General features: G+C 40.7%; 1 protein-coding gene across 1 annotated transcript in view; it reads right to left on the minus strand.

The window, feature by feature from the left end:
- PKD2 (polycystin 2, transient receptor potential cation channel) overlaps positions 1-19,011 on the minus strand; it is a 48,887-nt gene that overhangs the window by 28,068 nt on the left and 1,808 nt on the right. Inside the window, exons 2-5 of the mRNA XM_006760043.2 lie at positions 12,044-12,177; positions 8,802-9,052; positions 4,744-4,968; positions 1,060-1,288 (exon numbers count right to left, since the gene is read on the minus strand). Of these exons, the coding sequence (XP_006760106.1) occupies positions 1,060-1,288; positions 4,744-4,968; positions 8,802-9,052; positions 12,044-12,177 (839 nt within the window). The remainder of the gene's footprint in view (positions 1-1,059; positions 1,289-4,743; positions 4,969-8,801; positions 9,053-12,043; positions 12,178-19,011) is intronic.

Genomic DNA, 19,011 nt, shown 5'->3' on the forward strand with positions numbered 1-19,011 from the left:
ATTTTAAAAAAAATAAATCCCTTTTTAATCAAAGCTATTGACCTTCTCTTAAAGAGATTAGCTATATTATCTGATCCCATGTCAGCTTTATTTCCTTTCTCCTATCTCTACACTCCTTTCTTTTCCCATCTCATTCTGCCTTCTTTATTCTCTTTTCTCTTACATATTCATGTAAGAATTATTGTTCTGGAAATAATAGCACCTCACCTTCATTAGAAAAAAAGGAATTGTCTGAGTTCACTGAGAAAAGAAAGGAAATCTTGATTTGGGGCAAAGCGCAGGTTCATGTCAAACATTCTTGGGAATCATCTGCTCTGGAAGACCCTGGACAATCTCTGATCCTTGAAACAGTGTTCGTGCTAAGGGAACAGCTGTTCATTTATTTATTTGAAATTCCCTGAAGACTATAGCAATGAGAGAAAAATGTCCTTGATTTGCTGATATTCTCCTAAAAATTCTCTCTCTTTCTCTCCCTTCCTCTGAAATAAAAAGTATATTTAAAAAAAGAAGTTATAATAGAGTCAGGGACAGGCAATAGTCTTGACTCTGTCATAACTCTTATTTCTTACACCTCATACAGAAAACCTTGCTGGCCATTTATTTTGCACTCTGTAAGCTACTTGCAGAAAAATGTAAACTGTGGGGAGGTTTTCTCTGCAACCCAAAATATTTCAGGCTGTTTCTTCTTGCACATGTGCAGAAAAGTATGTATTAATTTTTACTAGTTGAAGAAAAGTATCATTAGCAAAAAACAGAATCAACAACACAAAAGACTGTTTCCTTCCCCACATCTCATGGCATGGCAAAGGCAAATATGAATTATTCCTATTTTTGTTATTAGTGTGGCTGAGAGATGATTGCAAATGCCTCATTACTCCCTGATTCAAAGGGGTTACTCATGCAAAATGAGGACATAATGAGTAACACTACAGTTGATGTAACAGAGGAGGTTTCAGATTCTCCTTCAGGAATATCAAGGTGCACAGTGCTGAGGAGACAGACTCTCATTAACGTGCTTTTATAATGGAGGTGGATATTTGGTGTTGTTCTCGAACCTACCACAATGATCACCACATCCAGACAATTCCAGAAACTCCTGAAATAGTGTAGCTTGTGAATGCGAATCTCCAATATCTCTTCCACCACATAGTAGAGGATAAAGAAACAAAAGATAATCTCACAGGCTGCCAGGAAGAAATCAAAAGTCGTGACATATCGGATCAGCTTTACGGGCTGAAATTGCCAAGATGGAATCACACCGCCTGTTGCTGGGAATTCAACCAATAACCTGCATTGTAATAAGAACAATTAAGACAGTAGCGATAACAACATACGAATACATCCAGGACAGGACGTCCATCTATTTTGTCCCTGCACTGGAAGGTAATCAAATTGCAATCACGTGTCACCCAGAACTAGAGGCAGCATGTTTTTTTTATCAAAGCCAATGACTCCAGACTTATAGAATTTTATGTAACAAAAAGTAAAGGTTTCCCAAGGCCTCTCAGACTAAAGATATTATTCCTCCTCAGTCTCCCTTCTATCTCTCTCTGGTTTTTATACTTTGAAAATGCTGTATACACTTTTTTTGTGATGTACAAGTTAAATAACAAACAAGCCTTTCTAGGCCTTTTATTAAATGCAAGTCATTCTACTAGACAATGAAGAACAGAGGAAATATGTCATGCACTCAAAATATGTACGATCTGGTTGAGAAGTGTATGTTTTGTACATATACAACAATAGGGACGGAGTTTCCCATTCATTCATTTGGTAACACTAACTAGCATTGAATAACTTACCCTGGAAGTACTCTTTGCTTCCCTTCCCAAAGCCTTACAGCAAGCATGCCAAACTCAACAAGACGAACATGGGCTAAATAAACAAGGTTTAAGTTTATGTGGGCCGCAAAAAAACAAAAGCTTCAATTTTCATAGAAACGTAGGTTTATTTCGAAAAGTATAGTATAAAAAAAAGAGCAATGATAAAATTAATGTTTTCTTCCTGACACTTGGCATCTCTTCTCTGCTATGATCTTTCCTACTTCAGGGAAACCTTGTTCGCTGTGATTACTTTCAAAACTGATCCAAGGTGAATGTCAGCAATTCTGGACCTGACAAGAGACTTATTTCCTTTCATACCAGTAATTGTAAGTAACGGCTCATACCGTTATATTGGCTGGGCTGCAAAAAGATTCGTTGTGGGCTGCATGCGGCCTGCGGGCCACGAGTCTGACATGCTTGCCTTACAGTAAATAGGTCTCAGTAAATGTAAATGTCTGACCTCCGCCCCCCCATTTCTACTGAAGGCATTGATTTTTAGTGGTAACATAATTAAACAGGATGGTGCTTGCCAAATTGCCATTTTGTAGGTGTCACTCTGAGCAAATTAAGTGACGTCCTTAATGGTATAGCCTCCCTATCAAACTAGAAATAGAATCTCTAACTCCTTCATTGTAAGACTTTTAAAGGGCCTTTAGTCAGCATCAGGCATAACCATTTCTCCCATTACAGGATGGGTGACCACAGGGAGAGCCTGCGCATATAGGACTCACACAGGAGCAATACTCAAGCACAGGCAGGGGCCACAGCAAATTAGAATTGATCATACTCTCCTGCTTTTTTCTTGACTATTTGAAACTCAAGAGAGCAATAGTGAAACGAAGAGCCTCGTGACCGCCTCAGTGCAAACTCACAAGGACAGGAAGTAGCCTCTGTGCCAAGTCTCTCCCCACATCTGTCACCCCTTCCCGAAATGTAGACAACATTGTACAGAAATGAAGTAAGTGCCTTGACAGTATTCACTCCTAAAATACGGGGAGGAAGTGAAAGACATACGTAAGACTTTCTATAAATAGATCATTCCTTAAAAGTCAATCAGAACTGTATGCTTATTTCTATCCTCTTCCCATCCTTGCTGGAATCGTTAAAACATTCAATAAAAATTGCGATTTTCATTCATTTCTGTGATATTACATTCTACAAAAGTTGTTAAATACAAGGAATGGGAAAATGCAACTGGCCATGTAAAGCCAAGTTGAGTTTAGCCTAAAAAAATGATAACAAAATAAGGCTATTATGAGAATTTATCCTTCTTATTTGGTGAGTAAAATACGCGCAAGTAATTTATGTTGGCAGTGTTTGAGTGCTGGCAACGTGGTGTTCACCAGGATGATTGTGGGCGAACTCCAAATCCCCTTTCCTATTCTAAAGGGCCTTTAGTCAGCATCAGGCATAACCATTTCTCCCATTACAGGATGGGTGACCACAGGGAGAGCCTGCGCATATAGGACTCACACAGGAGCAATACTCAAGCACAGGCAGGGGCCACAGCAAATTAGAATTGATCATACTCTCCTGCTTTTTTCTTGACTATTTGAAACTCAAGAGAGCAATAGTGAAACGAAGAGCCTCGTGACCGCCTCAGTGCAAACTCACAAGGACAGGAAGTAGCCTCTGTGCCAAGTCTCTCCCCACATCTGTCACCCCTTCCCGAAATGTAGACAACATTGTACAGAAATGAAGTAAGTGCCTTGACAGTATTCACTCCTAAAATACGGGGAGGAAGTGAAAGACATACGTAAGACTTTCTATAAATAGATAATTCCTTAAAAGTCAATCAGAACTGTATGCTTATTTCTATCCTCTTCCCATCCTTGCTGGAATCGTTAAAACATTCAATAAAAATTGCGATTTTCATTCATTTCTGTGATATTACATTCTACAAAAGTTGTTAAATACAAGGAATGGGAAAATGCAACTGGCCATGTAAAGCCAAGTTGAGTTTAGCCTAAAAAAATGATAACAAAATAAGGCTATTATGAGAATTTATCCTTCTTATTTGGTGAGTAAAATACGCGCAAGTAATTTATGTTGGCAGTGTTTGAGTGCTGGCAACGTGGTGTTCACCAGGATGATTAAAGTGGGCGAACTCCAAATCCCCTTGCCTATTCTACTTTTCTTTTTTATCGTACATATTACCTTCTAATATATGCTTTAACTAATTTGTTTCTTTTGTTTATTGTTAATTGTCTATTATCTATCTTCAGGTTGAATGCAAGCTCTGCAAGGTATCTTTATTGTCTTCACTGAGTGTACCAAAAGCCTAGAACAGTGCCTGGCACCATATTAAATGCTAAATACATGTTTGCTGAATGAATGAATGAATGAATGAACAAGATGCTCAAACAAGACAGTGGGATCTTTGTCAGTCTCCTCACTGTCACCTAAGTGGTTATGATGCAATGTCGCAGGATCTGTAGAAGGAACTTTATGTGCCTTTGGTGAATCTCGAGCAGAAGTAGGTACCTGGGTACCCTACTGCACCCAGAAATAGCTCCTACCAATGTGCTCATGTTCTAATAGCAGGGGCATCATCTGAGAATGGGAGACTCAGGGAAATGAGTCAAGATTTGATGGCTGGGGACCTTGGTCACGGAGCATAGGGCATTTAATCAGCCTCACAAGGGGTAAAAATATATGTTAATAAAACAATGCTGTTGGGATGAATTTGGAGCAGACTTAAGATTATCCCCAATCAGTTATAGTTCAGGATCCTAACTCCTTTCCCTCCAATATCATTATTCCAATAAGCCTTCAGTTTTCACCCCTGCCTCCCTATCAGCTCAGCTACTTAACACTATCATTTTGCCAACTGCAAGCCACAGTTTTCTGGCCTATCTCTAGATTAGGATGTACCTACAAATACATGAAAATGGGAGGGCTGAGTGGCCTTGGTACATACCTGATCACACAGAACAGATTAATGTTGGCATTGTACACTGAAAAGTCAATAAAAGTTGCCCTGGTTCCTCGATCTAGCCAGACATTTTTCTTGAGACTAGCAATCTGAGTGGCTGTTTCCTCTCTTGTTCTTGACAAATCCAGGTAATAGCCAGCTCCACTGTAAGTTGCGATCATTCCCCAGTGGCTACTCCCATTCAAGTCTTTTTCGCTTGTGTAGATCCAACTAATTAAAAAACAAAATGAAAACAAAACAGACAGGTAAAATCCGTGGGAGACTTGTGGCAATTACAAAGATGGCTGGTTCCCGGTAAAAAGAGTATGTAATAAAAAATATATATGTCTTACCGAGCTGGGTAAGGCGCTTGACATGGCGCTTCGTAAGTGTTTTCTTATTTAATTCTCATAGAGTTATTATTCCCATTTTAGAGATGACGGCCCTGTGGCTTAATGAGGTCAACTTAAGTCTCAAAGCTTTTGAGGGTAGAGTCAGGAATCTAGATCGTGACTGTCTGTCTCCAGACCCTGAGCTATTAGCCCTTAGCTCATATGGCTGCCTTCCCTGGGTACCTGTACTCTGGGACTAGATGACACAGGTGGGCGGGAAAGGCATCTTCAAGATGGAGCCAGGCAGGGCCAGGGAAGTACAAGGCACTCAGCTAGTAGTTCAGTGTGGCCCCCGTTCGATGAGAACCTAAGTTCAGCGTCACTCACAGAAGTCAAAACTGTGAAGGGCAAGCATGGAGTCAGCGAAAAGAAGGTTTCTAAGAGACTCAGAACAGAGTTACTCTGGTGGCAGCAGGAAAGACTGGCGTGGTGAGCAACAGGGAGCTCAAGTGCAGGAAAGAGTTAATGTAGCAGGTCCAAGATGGCCTTTCCTTAGGAAGGCCAGCTTGCAGGGTTGGACTTGGTTGGCATCTGGAACTTGACTGATAAATAGATCCCTACACTGATAACAAACTTTCCCTGACTGGCAGGAGTGGCTCACGGTGCCCGAGCTGTCTCTACAGACAAGGTGGCGTAGGCTGAACACTGGCTTTCCTCCTGGGAGTCTGGGGTTTTGGTATGTGCCAGGGGGAGCCTATGTGACCAGCACCCAGTCAACACCTTGGATATCTAAGAGCAGGACCATTTCACACGTGTTGTTACACATGGTTGCTGGAGGGATGAGAACCATCTAACGTGAGGCTATTGGGAGGAGATTTTGGAAGCTTGCCCTTTGTTTCGTCTGAACTTTGTTCCATGTGCCTGCCTGCACCTTCTGCTGTTTTCGCTTTATGATCCTTTCACTGTAATAAACCTTAGCCATGCACATGAGTATGTGCTGAGTGCTGTGAATCCTTCCAGCGAGTCACTGGACCTGGGGGTGGCCCTGGGAGCCCTGCCCAGCTCAGTCAGCAGTCCCTGCAGTAACCTAGAGGTGATCAGGCCTGAACCAGAGCAGTGACGGTGGGAAGGAGAAGGAAAGACGGACAGTGTCTCCACTGCAATGACTGTCAACAGAACCTGCCAAACAGGGGCAAAGGACAGGGGATATCTCAAAAATGACTCTGTACTCTCTTTGGGGATAATGTGAAGATGGTAGTCCCAGCAACAGAAGGAAGAGCATCTAGTAAGAAAGTGATGAGTTCAGTTTGGAGCATATTGAAACTAGCAATTGAGTGACCACATGTACATAGGTCATGACGTGTCCATGTCCAAAGTTCTTATATATTTCTTTTGAACCAATATAGTTCAAAATGTCTATATTGAACTATAGCAGCTGGTAGGACATATAAAAGAATATAGATTTGTCTACTATCCCTAGAATGTAAGCTCTGTGAAGACAGGGCATTTGATTCTGTTTTGTTTACTGCTGCTACTCTGAGGCATTGCTAGAAAAGGAAGACCTCACCTGGAACATGCCAGACACATGGTGACAGCATATTTGTTGAAGAGATGATGAATCATCAAATAGAGATGAGAGTGCAAACCATCTGAATTTCAAGGGGATGAGCATAAAGAAAGAGTATACAGAAAGGAAAAACAGATCTGAATATAGAACCCTGGAGTAAGACAGGACAGGCGAGTAAAGAAGGGGGTTACAGAATTAAGAGAACCCAAGTTCAGTGTCACTCACAGAAGTCAAAAGAACAAGCTATCAACACTGGCACACTCTGCAGAGAGGTTGACTAGGATGAAGACTGAGAACTCGTTCAGTGGATTTGTTAACTGGAGGTCACTGGTGGCTTCTAAGAGAAATCTCAAAAAGAGGTTTTGAGCTTTGAGGGGTGAATCAATAATAAGGAAGTGGAGGTGGCAGTGAAGGCTATTCTTTCAGGAAGTCTAGAGTTGAAGGGAAGGAGAAATGGGAGTAACCTGAGAATATGGCAGGATCAAGGGGCAGCTTAGGTACACACAAGAAAGATCCTCTTCAGTAGTCCACACTCAGTGGAAATCACTTATGCATCCATGCACCCAGTAGGCACTTACGGAGCATCTTTCCAGATCAGGCACTATTCAGGGTTTGAGAATACAGCAGTGAACAAAATAGAGCCCTTGCTGCAAGAAGCTGAAGACTGATGAGGAGCTGCAGGCGGCAAGAAGTCACCTTAACAACATAACTCACATGAAAGGAGAAAACACAGGCCTTGGTCAGGCTGGTTAAATCCCAGCTTGGTTCCATGTACTAGCTGTGGGTAAGCGAGCCTGTTTTTTCATCTATAAAATGGAGATGATACCTATTTCAGAGTTGCTTTGTGAAGAGTCGATGAGATGATGGATAAAACCATTTCTTAAATGGCATCTGGCATGGAGTCGTGGTTGCACACATTTCTCTTATTTACGACGTGAGATAAAGTTAAATAATGGATAAGGTACCATAGTTTAAGGGCACAGATATGCTTTGCAGGAACTAGAAAAAGGAGCATTGGAAAGGAAAATCACTATCATAAAAAAGTCTTTGGTATTTAGACCCTTTACTCTAAATCTCTGATTTTTACTAATTTCTTGTGGACCCTGGTATTAAATAGGGTGTGCATTCGATGACAAAGAATATGAATACAGAAAAGGTGTTTTCCCCCCACTGTGTTATGAACAAATCTGGATTCTGGGAGCCTCAGTTCCCAGAAAAGGGATCCAGATGAACGGTCAGAATTAGCTTAGAAAAGCTTCGATGGCAATTCTTACCATAGTAATTCACCCAGGACAGTACCCACCACGGGAAACCCTGACAGTTCTCATTTCTTTTCTTTAAGGTTTAAATATGTATCACTTTTATTGACTTTTAGAGAGAGAGAAACAGAAACAGAAACACCTAAGAGAGAGAAACATCATCGACTGGCTGCCTCCCGTACGTCCCCCACTAGGGATTGAGCCTGCAACCTGGGCATGTGCCCTGACCGGAATCGAACCAGCAGCCTCCTGGTTCATGGGTTGACACCCAACCACCAAGCCACACTGGCTGTGCCTCATTTCTTTATGATAACTACAGTAATTCTAAAAAGAAAGACTGTCCTCCCTTAATACACAAGATGTTTTAGGTATGCTTGCCAAAGAGCACACCAAATAAATTCACTATAAATATGCACATTACAAATACACACTCAAAATCATAAACACATTTGAGAAGACAGAAAAACTGCCCCACAGGCTTATTATCCATTTTAAATAATTGCATTCTGAACAAAAATTTATTTGTAAGCACTCATAAAAAAAACTTTTGTACCAGAAATTTTCCTAGAAATTACCCAGTGGATGATACTACTGACTCTATAAAATTAAGATCCAGGCATCACATCAGAAACCTCCAAAGGCCCAGTTGCTTCTTTCTCATAGACCATACGGCCAGGGATTTAGCCTCTAGAAAAATATGTATTTAGAAGCTGAAAGGGAGTAAAAAGTAAAGAAAACTTGAGAAATCAAAGGTTAGTTTGGCCACAACCTTAAATATACGCATTGAAGAGTCAGTTAGGGCATCTTCACAGGTGAAGAAGTCAGAGAATGAATGAATGAACAAACGAATGAATGAATGAATGTCGGTGAGAGGCCAGGGCACAGGGCCATGAGCCAGACACTTACGCGGTTCCATTCCTTGGACCAAATGGAGCCCTGTCTTCACTGCTGACAGAGTAGACATCATAGCACTCTTTAATCTCATCTCTCAAGTCCTGGGGGATAGAACAGGATCCATTCCTGACTTTGAGTTGCCGTAACCGTGGTACCCCTAATAGGAGGTTCTCATAGTAGATGAAGCTTCGGTTGTCAGCTTCAGTTCTGTTGCCGGGCTGTGTCTTCCAGTACAGCCCATCCAATAAGGCACCTTCTGTGAACTGAAAGCACAGGGAACATTTTTGAAAAGCTCCAAGCTCCGTGGCTGCCTTGCTCCTTCCCGGAATGTGTGCATGACCAACAGTGTAGTACTCTGTGAACACAGCAGAGTGACAAGGGTAGGTTTTGCTGTCAGTGGGATTTAAGTTGGGTCTTACTCCATCATTTGCTAGTTGTGAGGCCTGGGTTCCTGGACTCCTGCACTGGTAATGTACATTTTTTTAAATTTTCTTTAAAAGTTATTATAATCTTCTTTTTGTTAATCCTCACCCAATGATATTTTTCTACTGATTTTTAGGGAAAGTGGAAAAGAGAGAGAAAGACAGAGAGAAACATATCAATTGGTTGCCTCCTGCATCCGCCCCAACCAAGGCCTGGGCTGGGGAGGAGCCTGCAACCAAGGTATGTGCCATTGACCAGAATCAAGCCCAGGACGCTTTGCTCTGCAGGCCGATGCTCTATCCATTCAGCCAAACCGTCTAGGTCAATGTCCATCTTTCGCATAGTTACTACAGTGATTTGAAAGGGGATGGTCTGGATCTCAACAAACATACAGACAGAATGCTCTCATCTCAAAGAGGCTCAACCCATTGGGACTACCCTGCAGTTTTCACTTCACAGTATAAACAGAAACCAATAAATCCAATCTTTTGATATTTTTAGGTTTTGTTTTAGGTTTTGAAGGCTTATGTTTTTATTCCACAAATGGTTATCAAATGGAAGTGTCCAGTGAGGCAAATCCATGAAACCATTACATTTTATGATTATAATTTTTCTTACAGCAAAACTTTTTACTGGCTTTAGTTGAGATTTGCCTTTTATTATGACTATTGGCCATTCTCACTAGATTCCTGTGAGACTCACTTTGGTTATCATTAATATTTCATATTTAGACTATTTTATTTAGCAGACTCTATAAATGAGATATCTGCAAGGCACTTACAATGTTACAGATGTTTTAACTTTAAAAAAAAATTTAAGTTTTAAAATTTTAAATTTTATTGGGTAAAGATCTTTTTTTGTGTACCATAAATGCATTTTCAGAAAAAGATAAAACACTGGTTGACTGGTTTTCTGACGTTTTATGCATATTAAACAACAGTCTTCAAATGTACAAAAGCTACATTAAGTAGCAGATTTTTCAGTCTTTTTAGAATTGGAACTAATGCCTATGCAGTTAAAATGGATAAAGTGTATACAGATGTTTTATATATTATAGAATAAATATATAAATTAAATTTTTCTACATACAACTAAATCTGAGAGTTGGGGTAGTAATATTTTGGATATTATTTTATTTTTAAAGATCCAAGATGAACTTTGTGCAATGTATTTCTGTGAATGCTTTTCAACATATTCGTCTGGCAGTGTTTTGTTTGCTGCTACCTAATTGCTACGGTGCTATTGATGAAAGTTTTAATTTTTAAAATTGCATGTGATATTTCAAATCTATTATAAAACAGTACATTTCTTTTTAAAAAACAAAGAACAGCGCTAGCTGGTTTGTCTTATTGAATAGAGCATTGGACTGCAGACTGAAGGGTCTCAGGTTCGATTCCAATCAAGGGCACATGCCGGGTTGCAGGCTCGATCCCCAGTTGGGCCTGTGCAGGAGGCAGCCAATTAATGATTCTCTCTCATCACTGATGTTTCTATCTCTTCTATCTCTTCCCTTCCTCTCTGAAATCAATAAAAATATTTTTAAAAAACCCCACAGAACACTTCACAAATTCCTTGTGTAGGGCCATGCTAATTTTCTCTGTAGCATTCCACAGAACAATAGGAACACAGTGGGCACTTACTAAATGAAAACTCTGATTTTTGCTTTGGGACTGAAGGTAGGGGGCGTGGAGGGAGCTGTTTACATAAACACACAGTCATGATCAATTTCACTTTCCCTGATTAAAAGTTAATAATTAATCATCATGCTTCAAAACTTGTTTGGAAAGGAAAAGACTATCGTTTTGATTACCAGTCTGCCATCTGGTGGATCTTTTAATTGTTTGGGTTATTTTCTATGTGGTGAACTCTTCAACCTTGCCCACCCCTACTAGAGCTTGGCATTTATTATCACTGAATTCTGTGTATCTGTGAGAAGCTTCTTGTTTGCCTGTGGGAAAGACATCTAGCCATTCTCAGTGTCTTATCAGAAGATCAATAGAGATAAACTGATTTGCCTAGGAAAATATCCATATTATGCTAGTGTGGTTTTGGATGCCAAGTATTTTCATGCTTTAGAATGAACAGGTTCCTGTGATCCAGTTTTCTCTACCTCTAAAATAAGCAGCTCTGATCCCCGGGTTTTATAAGAATTTTAGAAAGTATCCCTTAGGAAGAAATAATCATTTCCTTTCCAATCCCTTTCTGCCCCCTCACACACAATTTTTGTAGATTCTGAGCCCCATATCTTCCTGATTACTTGGATGTTTCTCCTATGGTATCATTCCTTGCTTATCTTTTCCACCATGCTGGAATCTGTGACAATTTGGGAAGGGCTGGGTTTAATTTTACATTAGAGATCTTTGAAAGAATGTGCCTGCAGGCACTGATCTAGTGTACCTGCCATCATCAACAAAGACACAAAAAATGAAACAAAGCAAAAAACAACAACTAAGTTTTACACCATGGGCCTTACATACTAAGAGATACTCAACAGATAGTTATTGAATCATGAATGACTGCATGAATTATAAACCTGGTGAAGCAGTGTCCTTCAGGCTAGAATAAAGCCCACTTTTCTTACTCCCTGGCTATGGGGAATTCCTTTGAACCAAACTGAGATTCATTTACAACCCGGGGAACGTTAGTACTTACCTTGTATGGTTACTATGGCGATTAAATATGTTAAGACATGAAACCCTCAGCATGGTGCGAGGCTACATACTTCCAGCAACCCACATGGCAGGCCCTGCAAAGGCTGCTAAATTTAACTTATGAACTAAATGAACAATTTTCAGTGACCAAGAGGTACTTTCAAAGTCATTGGTAAATACCTTCCAGAAGTCTTCCATCGAAGAAAGCGTTTTAAAGTTAGTTTTCTCCGTTTTGGACACGGGGGTGTCAAGGAAGAGCTGTGACATTACACGAGTGTAGTAGTACACACTGGAGCTCATCATCCCATAGGTCACTGGAACACAGAGAGAGCCAGATGAGCCCCTGAGGGCACCTGCCCTCACTCCCACATTCCCGGTGGATAGCACACACCCTCGTGTTCTTCCCTTTGCCATTCCTGCGTACTCCCTAGTTCTCTGGTTTAGAAAACAAAGAAACATTGACATGTGAAATAAAACTGCCTAAGTACCGAGCACTGAGTTAAGATCAGGCGCCTTTACTTGACATTTTGGGGTTCCAACCTGCTCCTTGGCCTTCATCTCTCAGCACTTCCGGGAGGCTGATCTGCACAGGTCCCAGCAGAGGCCTCACCGAGCTCCTCAGCCCACGGCTGTGCACATGCCGTGGACTCTCCCCACAATAACGTGGGCAGGCCATCTCTGCTTGTTCCCAGATCAATTCTCCATTCTTCTCTCCCTGCTCTGTGCGTGCCCTGAGGTTGACCTCTATAGACTGTACCACACTGGGTCCCTTGCCAATATAGGGCTGAACAGGAGGTCTGGGGGCATGAGGAGAGAGAGTTGAGTTTGCTCCTTCCACCCCTACTCTCCATCCCCTCATGACCTGGATGAAGTCTGTCAGGAGACTCTCGAAGTTCGGCCCTGGCTACTGGGGAAAACTCTTTTTGCCACAGCCACACTAGGTTCATGCCATGCCATTCCCTCCCCTTTTCCTCAAGCCTGGAGGTGAGAACCTTTCCTGAGTGTCTCACTTCCCCTTGTTGGTCTCCACCACTCCACCACACCTCTGTAAATAGTCACTTCATTAAGCTTTCTTTAGCTACCACTCCAAGGTTTTCAACTCTGCCCCTTCAGGATGCTGATAGGTACAGTCACATCTAGCTCTCACCTATCTGCCCCTTCAGGATGCTGATAGGTACAGTCACATCTAGCTCTCACCTAACTCTCTAGAGAGTTTAGAAACCCTCTAAACTCAAGCTCCATCCCAGCCACCAGGACTGGCTGATTTTACCAGCCCATTCTGAAAAGTCCTGGAGGGGGGTGGGAGGGTAATTTATAGGCTTAGCAGGTCACAGATTAGGGTTTGAATCTTGGTTGTGCCTCTTACTTGCTATGTAACCTGTGCAAGTTGCTGAAATTTTCTGAGCTTAAGTTCTCTGTAAGATGAGGATAATGAGCTATTCCACAGGGGTTTTTTGGTGCTTAAATAAAAATAATAACTAAAAATTATCTAATTCAGTGGCTGACGCTTAAATGTCCAATAACAGTGGTTCATCCTCCTTAATCAGATTGTTATAACATATCTATTAAAACTGTCAGCACTATAATGAGTACTATCTTATTCTGGACTCTAATGATTGCAGGTGTAATATGCTACAATTCCTATAATTAGCAGACACAAAGCTTCCAGAGGAAACACTTTATATACTTCTTTTGACCACAGTTCTCAACACCTAGCAGGTGAATAATGCTTACCTGATTCTATAATAATCTCAGGCTTCATAAAATGCATTTAAAAATGATTTGGGATTAAATGCTATTTAGTAAAACCTCTCTCTCACATAATTCCTTTCCAACTGGAGCATCATAGAAAATTTAGATTAAAAGAGAGGCGTGGATAATAGTGATCTAAACAAAAGTGGGTCTGAGAATCCACGTCAAGCAGCCATGGGAGCAGGAAACACACCTAATCCACATGGCATGTGTCTGTAGTTAGAGGGGGAGGAACGTTTTCCAGTCTCTTCAGCCAGGCTTTCCCACCTATCATCCTCTGACCTGCTAAGTAGGACAAGAACACTCCTCGTTAAGTGTTACATGACCTGCTGCCTTTCAAAAACGGTACCGGAGCAGACTTGTAATCCATTCACAGTTACAGAATAGGTGTTGAACATGAAGATGAGTAGGATGTGATCTCTGCCCTAAAGAAGAGGAGATCAGAGATTCCTGGGCAGAGAGCACTGCCTTCCCAGCCCCACAGAGGATGGACAAGGTACAATGAATTCTACAAAGGCCTTCTGTGGAACAGAGTCAGTCCAGGGAACAAAGCTGATATGATGCTTAAGGGTAGTAGTGAAGGCTCCCCAAGGCCAACTAAATAAATGTTTATTTTTCTAAATTAACTTAAAATTGGAATTTTCAATGGATTGATTGATTAATACAGATCATTCTGGATTTTTTGCTGTTGCTAATAAGAATTTTGACAAATTACTTAAATTTCTTGATTTATAAAAATGGTATAGTTATATATGTACATAGATTTTAGCCAATGATTTAAAATATATATCTCCTTTATTTTCTTATATTTTCAATTTTGGTTTTACTTTTGAAATTCTGAGGACCTGCATGGAATTTAATGGCTTCACTGAAGGAAAGTGACAGATCCCTTTGACTATGTAGCGCCTCCTGCTGTCATTCAGAGAAACAATGCCATCTAGCTTTGAGGGTATGATTATTCAATCAATCAGCAAACATTAACCCAGTCCCTCCCTTATGCCAGGCCCTGGTCTGGTCTGTGGGATATCTTTGAGTGACATCTCCACAGAGTCTAGGAGTCAGCTGCACCATGAGTCTTTCTAAGCTGTACCTAGGCCCCTGTATTTTAAGTAAGAATGATTTGGGTTTGAGTTTTCACATTGCTTCATCTTGAATGTCTGCCTCTATGTTGTGGGTCTCAGTGTCTTGGGCTCTCGGACAACTACTTAACCTTTCTGAGCTTCAGATTAATTATCTAGAAAATGGGAATAATAACATATAGAGCTTTTGTGTAGTTCAACTGGAGAGATGTATATAAAGACATTTTGCATACTATCAAATGCAGTAGAAATATAAGACTGTTATATCATTTCTGCTTTCAGTACCTGATGAAGAAAGCCCATTTGGAAGGCAACATTCACTCCTTAAATTAACTAAATTGTGAAGAAGAAAATTACAGCATAAAATAGGTAACCTTAAATGAGGACTAGAAAGGAGAGGAGAATATTAAAAAATATAATGTAAAGGACATATATATATCCTATGTGCATATATTTCTTCTGCTACTTAGTCCTTGTCTTAGCTCCCAAGTTTCATTTCCATAAAGTAAGCCAGAATAAAAAAAATATCATCATAGCATCATCAATTAATCAGCATGTAAATGAACCAAAACTGTCTGAAAAATATGCTCTCATTTCAAAAAGGCAGTAGATCCCATATTATTCTTAATATTGTGAAAAATATAAGCTCAAATACTAAAGCAAATAAAGGCAATTGTACTGAACAAACTCCAAATCATTAGAATAAAAAGCAAAGAAAAATTTCCAAAAGGAAAAATTAAGAGGAAAGCATAAAAAGAGAGGGAAAAAAAGATAACAAAAATATGACAAAAGCATGAAATGTGAAGAGGTTAAACTCACTAGATGACAAAGTCTTATTAAGTATTGGTTTGTAAATTTTTTAAAAAATTGCATCCATAGAATTTTTATGAGACCCATTCAAAATGAACTGAAAAATAAAGGAATGAGAAAATATGTATTAGACATATATTAGGAATAAAATACTTTTTAAAATTTGTAAGTGGCATAATCATCTGACAAAGAAGATTATAAAGTGAGTATTGAGTTAAATAAACAAGTCATTTTATAAATAATACCATATACAATAATTTAACTGTAATAACCTTTTATGTATTGAATAACAACATCAAAATATGGAGAGCAATACCTTCTAGTAATATAAAGGGAAATACCAAAACTACAATTGTAGTTGGAAACTTAAATTTATATCCTATCAATCTTTGATAGAGAAAGTAGACAAAAATTGTCCTGGGATATTAGGGATTTTAATTGAAAATGTAATTTAATGTAGATTTAATTAATTAATGTAATTTGGTGCATTTATTTACACATGGTCTTTTTTAAATATTCATGGAACATTTACAAAAATTAGTGATATGCTAGGTTATCAAGGGAACATTAGTAAATCCCTAAAGTGAAGACTCCACCAGGCAGGTGTCCTTATAAGGAGATGGCCCTGTGAAGGAACAGAGACACAGGGAGCTGGCCCTCTGATGATGGAGAGCTGGAGTGATGGAGCTACATGCCAAGGACACCAAGGATTGCCCACAAACTATTACAAGCCAGGAAGAGGCAAGTAAGGATTCCCTTACAGCTCTCAGAGGGAGGATGGTGCAGGCACCTTGATTTGGACCTCTAGCATCCAGATCTATGAAAGAATAAATTTCTGTTGTTTTAAGCCACAAAACAAAACACACAGAAACCCCCAAGCCAAACACAAAAACCCTCACAAAAAACAAAAACTAACCAACCAACTAAAATACAGAAAAGCCACCCTGATAAATCAACTGAAGACTAGCTGGAGAGAATCCTGATAACCAAGGAAGGGAAGTGGATACTGAATAGAGACTGGTAGGAAGGGCAGAGGCATGAGAGGGCTGGCCGAGCTCCCACAGGCAGCAGCTGAAGTTCTAGAGGGATATCTCAGCTGTGAGGGAGTCCCACTAAGAATTCTGGGGTCTAAACCCCAAGCTGGGATCCCCAGCCCAGAGCACCAGAACTGAGAAAGGTACCCACATAACATCTGACTGTGAAAAGCAGCAGGGTTGCTGTGTGCCAGTGAGAGATGGATGGAAATGCAGGCACCCTCTTAAAGGGCAACATACAAAATTTCATGTGTAGCCACTCACCTTGGGCTCCAGAAGAGGGAGAGCAGAGTGGACTGGAGCTGTGTGAGCAGAAGCCAGGTTTGGGGGCTCTGGAATTGGAGCTCAGAGGGCAGCCACCCCAGTTTCCTATGCTGAGTCAATCCCTCACTCTGCAGAGGACATCTTTCTCCAGTGAGCTGCTGTCCAGGTGGTATTTGCCTTGGGGGAAGGCAGTTGCCCAACCCTGTTGGAAGACCTCTTGCCCCACCTTGTGGTCAATAGCCTGAGGCTAATAAGAACTGAGTGTCAATGGGACTACAGGCAGAGGTGGGTCTCTGGAGGCTTTGAGTCTTTGCCTTATGTAATCTGAGGCCTGGGGCTAGGAAAAGCAGATACTGGAGCACATTTTGATCCTTTCCAAAGGAACACAGCCCCAGCAGAGGGAGCCACAAGCTATGGATTGATGATAGCTCCAAATAGCCAGTCACAGTGTTTGACATTATCCTGCACTAGAGATTGGGAGTTGCAACAGATTTTCTTAATACACAGATTCAGACCCAGACAAACAGCGAAAATTGAAAGACAAAAAGACTAGCCCCAAATGAAAGAACAAGAGAATTCTCCAGAAGAAGAGATAAACGAAATGGAGATAGACGTAGAGTTCAAAATAATGATGGCAAAGATGCTCAACAGCTTGAGAAAAGATATGGTAACTATGAAGAATGACATAGCACTAATAAAGAACACAGTGGAAGGAATACACAGAAGATTAGGGGAAGCTGAAGGTTGGATCAGTGAATTAGAAGACAGGGTAGAAAAAAATCACTCAATCAGAGAACTAAAAATGAAAAACAATAAAAAAAAAAGGACAACAGTTTAAGGGAGCTGTGGGACAACATGAAACATAATAGGTGTGCCAAAGGGGAAGAAAGTGAGCAAGGGATAGAGAACATGTTTGAAGAAATAATGGCAGAAAAATTCCCTAACCTGGAGGGATCTGGAGAGTATTATGCTAAGCGGAATAAGCGAGTCAGAGAAAGACAAGTATCACATGATCTCATGCATATGCAAAGTCATGCAAGTGCAGGAGGTACAGAGAGTCCCAAGCAAGAAGAACCCAAACAGGCCCGGCAACATACAAAATTTCATGTGTAGCCACTCACCTTGGGCTCCAGAAGAGGGAGAGCAGAGTGGACTGGAGCTGTGTGAGCAGAAGCCAGGTTTGGGGGCTCTGGAATTGGAGCTCAGAGGGCAGCCACCCCAGTTTCCTATGCTGAGTCAATCCCTCACTCTGCAGAGGACATCTTTCTCCAGTGAGCTGCTGTCCAGGTGGTATTTGCCTTGGGGGAAGGCAGTTGCCCAACCCTGTTGGAAGACCTCTTGCCCCACCTTGTGGTCAATAGCCTGAGGCTAATAAGAACTGAGTGTCAATGGGACTACAGGCAGAGGTGGGTCTCTAAAGCTGTCAGCTGATTTTTCATCAGAGACTCTACAGGCCAGAAGGGAATGGCATGAAGTATTCAAGATAATGAAAAGCAAGAATCTGAAACCAGGATTACGATATCCAGCAAGGCTATCATTCAAAATAGATGGTGAAATAAAGAGCTTCTGGGGGAAAGAAAAGGGGGAGGGGGGCGGGCGGCTAAAGGAGTTAATCAGCACCAAACCAGCACTGCGAGAAATGCTAAAGGAACTGCTGTATAAGAAGAACTAGAAAGAGAGAGAAAGAGAGAGAGAGAGAAAGAGAGAAACAAATGGAACTACATAAAAATAAAAAGCTGCTCCACAGCAAAAGAAGCCATCAACAAAACAAAAAGGGAGCCCACTGTATGGGAGAACACATTTGACAGTGATACATCTGATAAAGAGTTAATACTCAAAATACATAAGGAACTCATATAACTTATCAAAAGGAAGACAAACAATCCAATTAAAAAATGGGCAAAGGACCTAAATAGACACTTCTTCAAAGTTCACATACCGATGGTCAAGAGACATATGAAAAAATAGTCAAAATCAATGATCATCAGAGAGATACAAATTAAAACAATGAGGTATGATCTCACACCTGTCAGAATGGTTACCATCAACAAATAACAAGTCTTGGTGAGGGTGGGAAAAAAGGGAACCCTAGTACACTACTGGTGGGATTGCAGACTGGTACAACCATTATGGAAAACAGTATGGAGTTCCCTCAAAAAATTAAATATGGAACTGCCATTTGACCCAGTGATCCCACTTCTAGGAATAT

The sequence above is a fragment of the Myotis davidii genome, unplaced genomic scaffold (assembly GCF_000327345.1).
Source record: "Myotis davidii unplaced genomic scaffold, ASM32734v1 scaffold356, whole genome shotgun sequence".
Classification (NCBI taxonomy): domain Eukaryota; kingdom Metazoa; phylum Chordata; class Mammalia; order Chiroptera; family Vespertilionidae; genus Myotis; species Myotis davidii.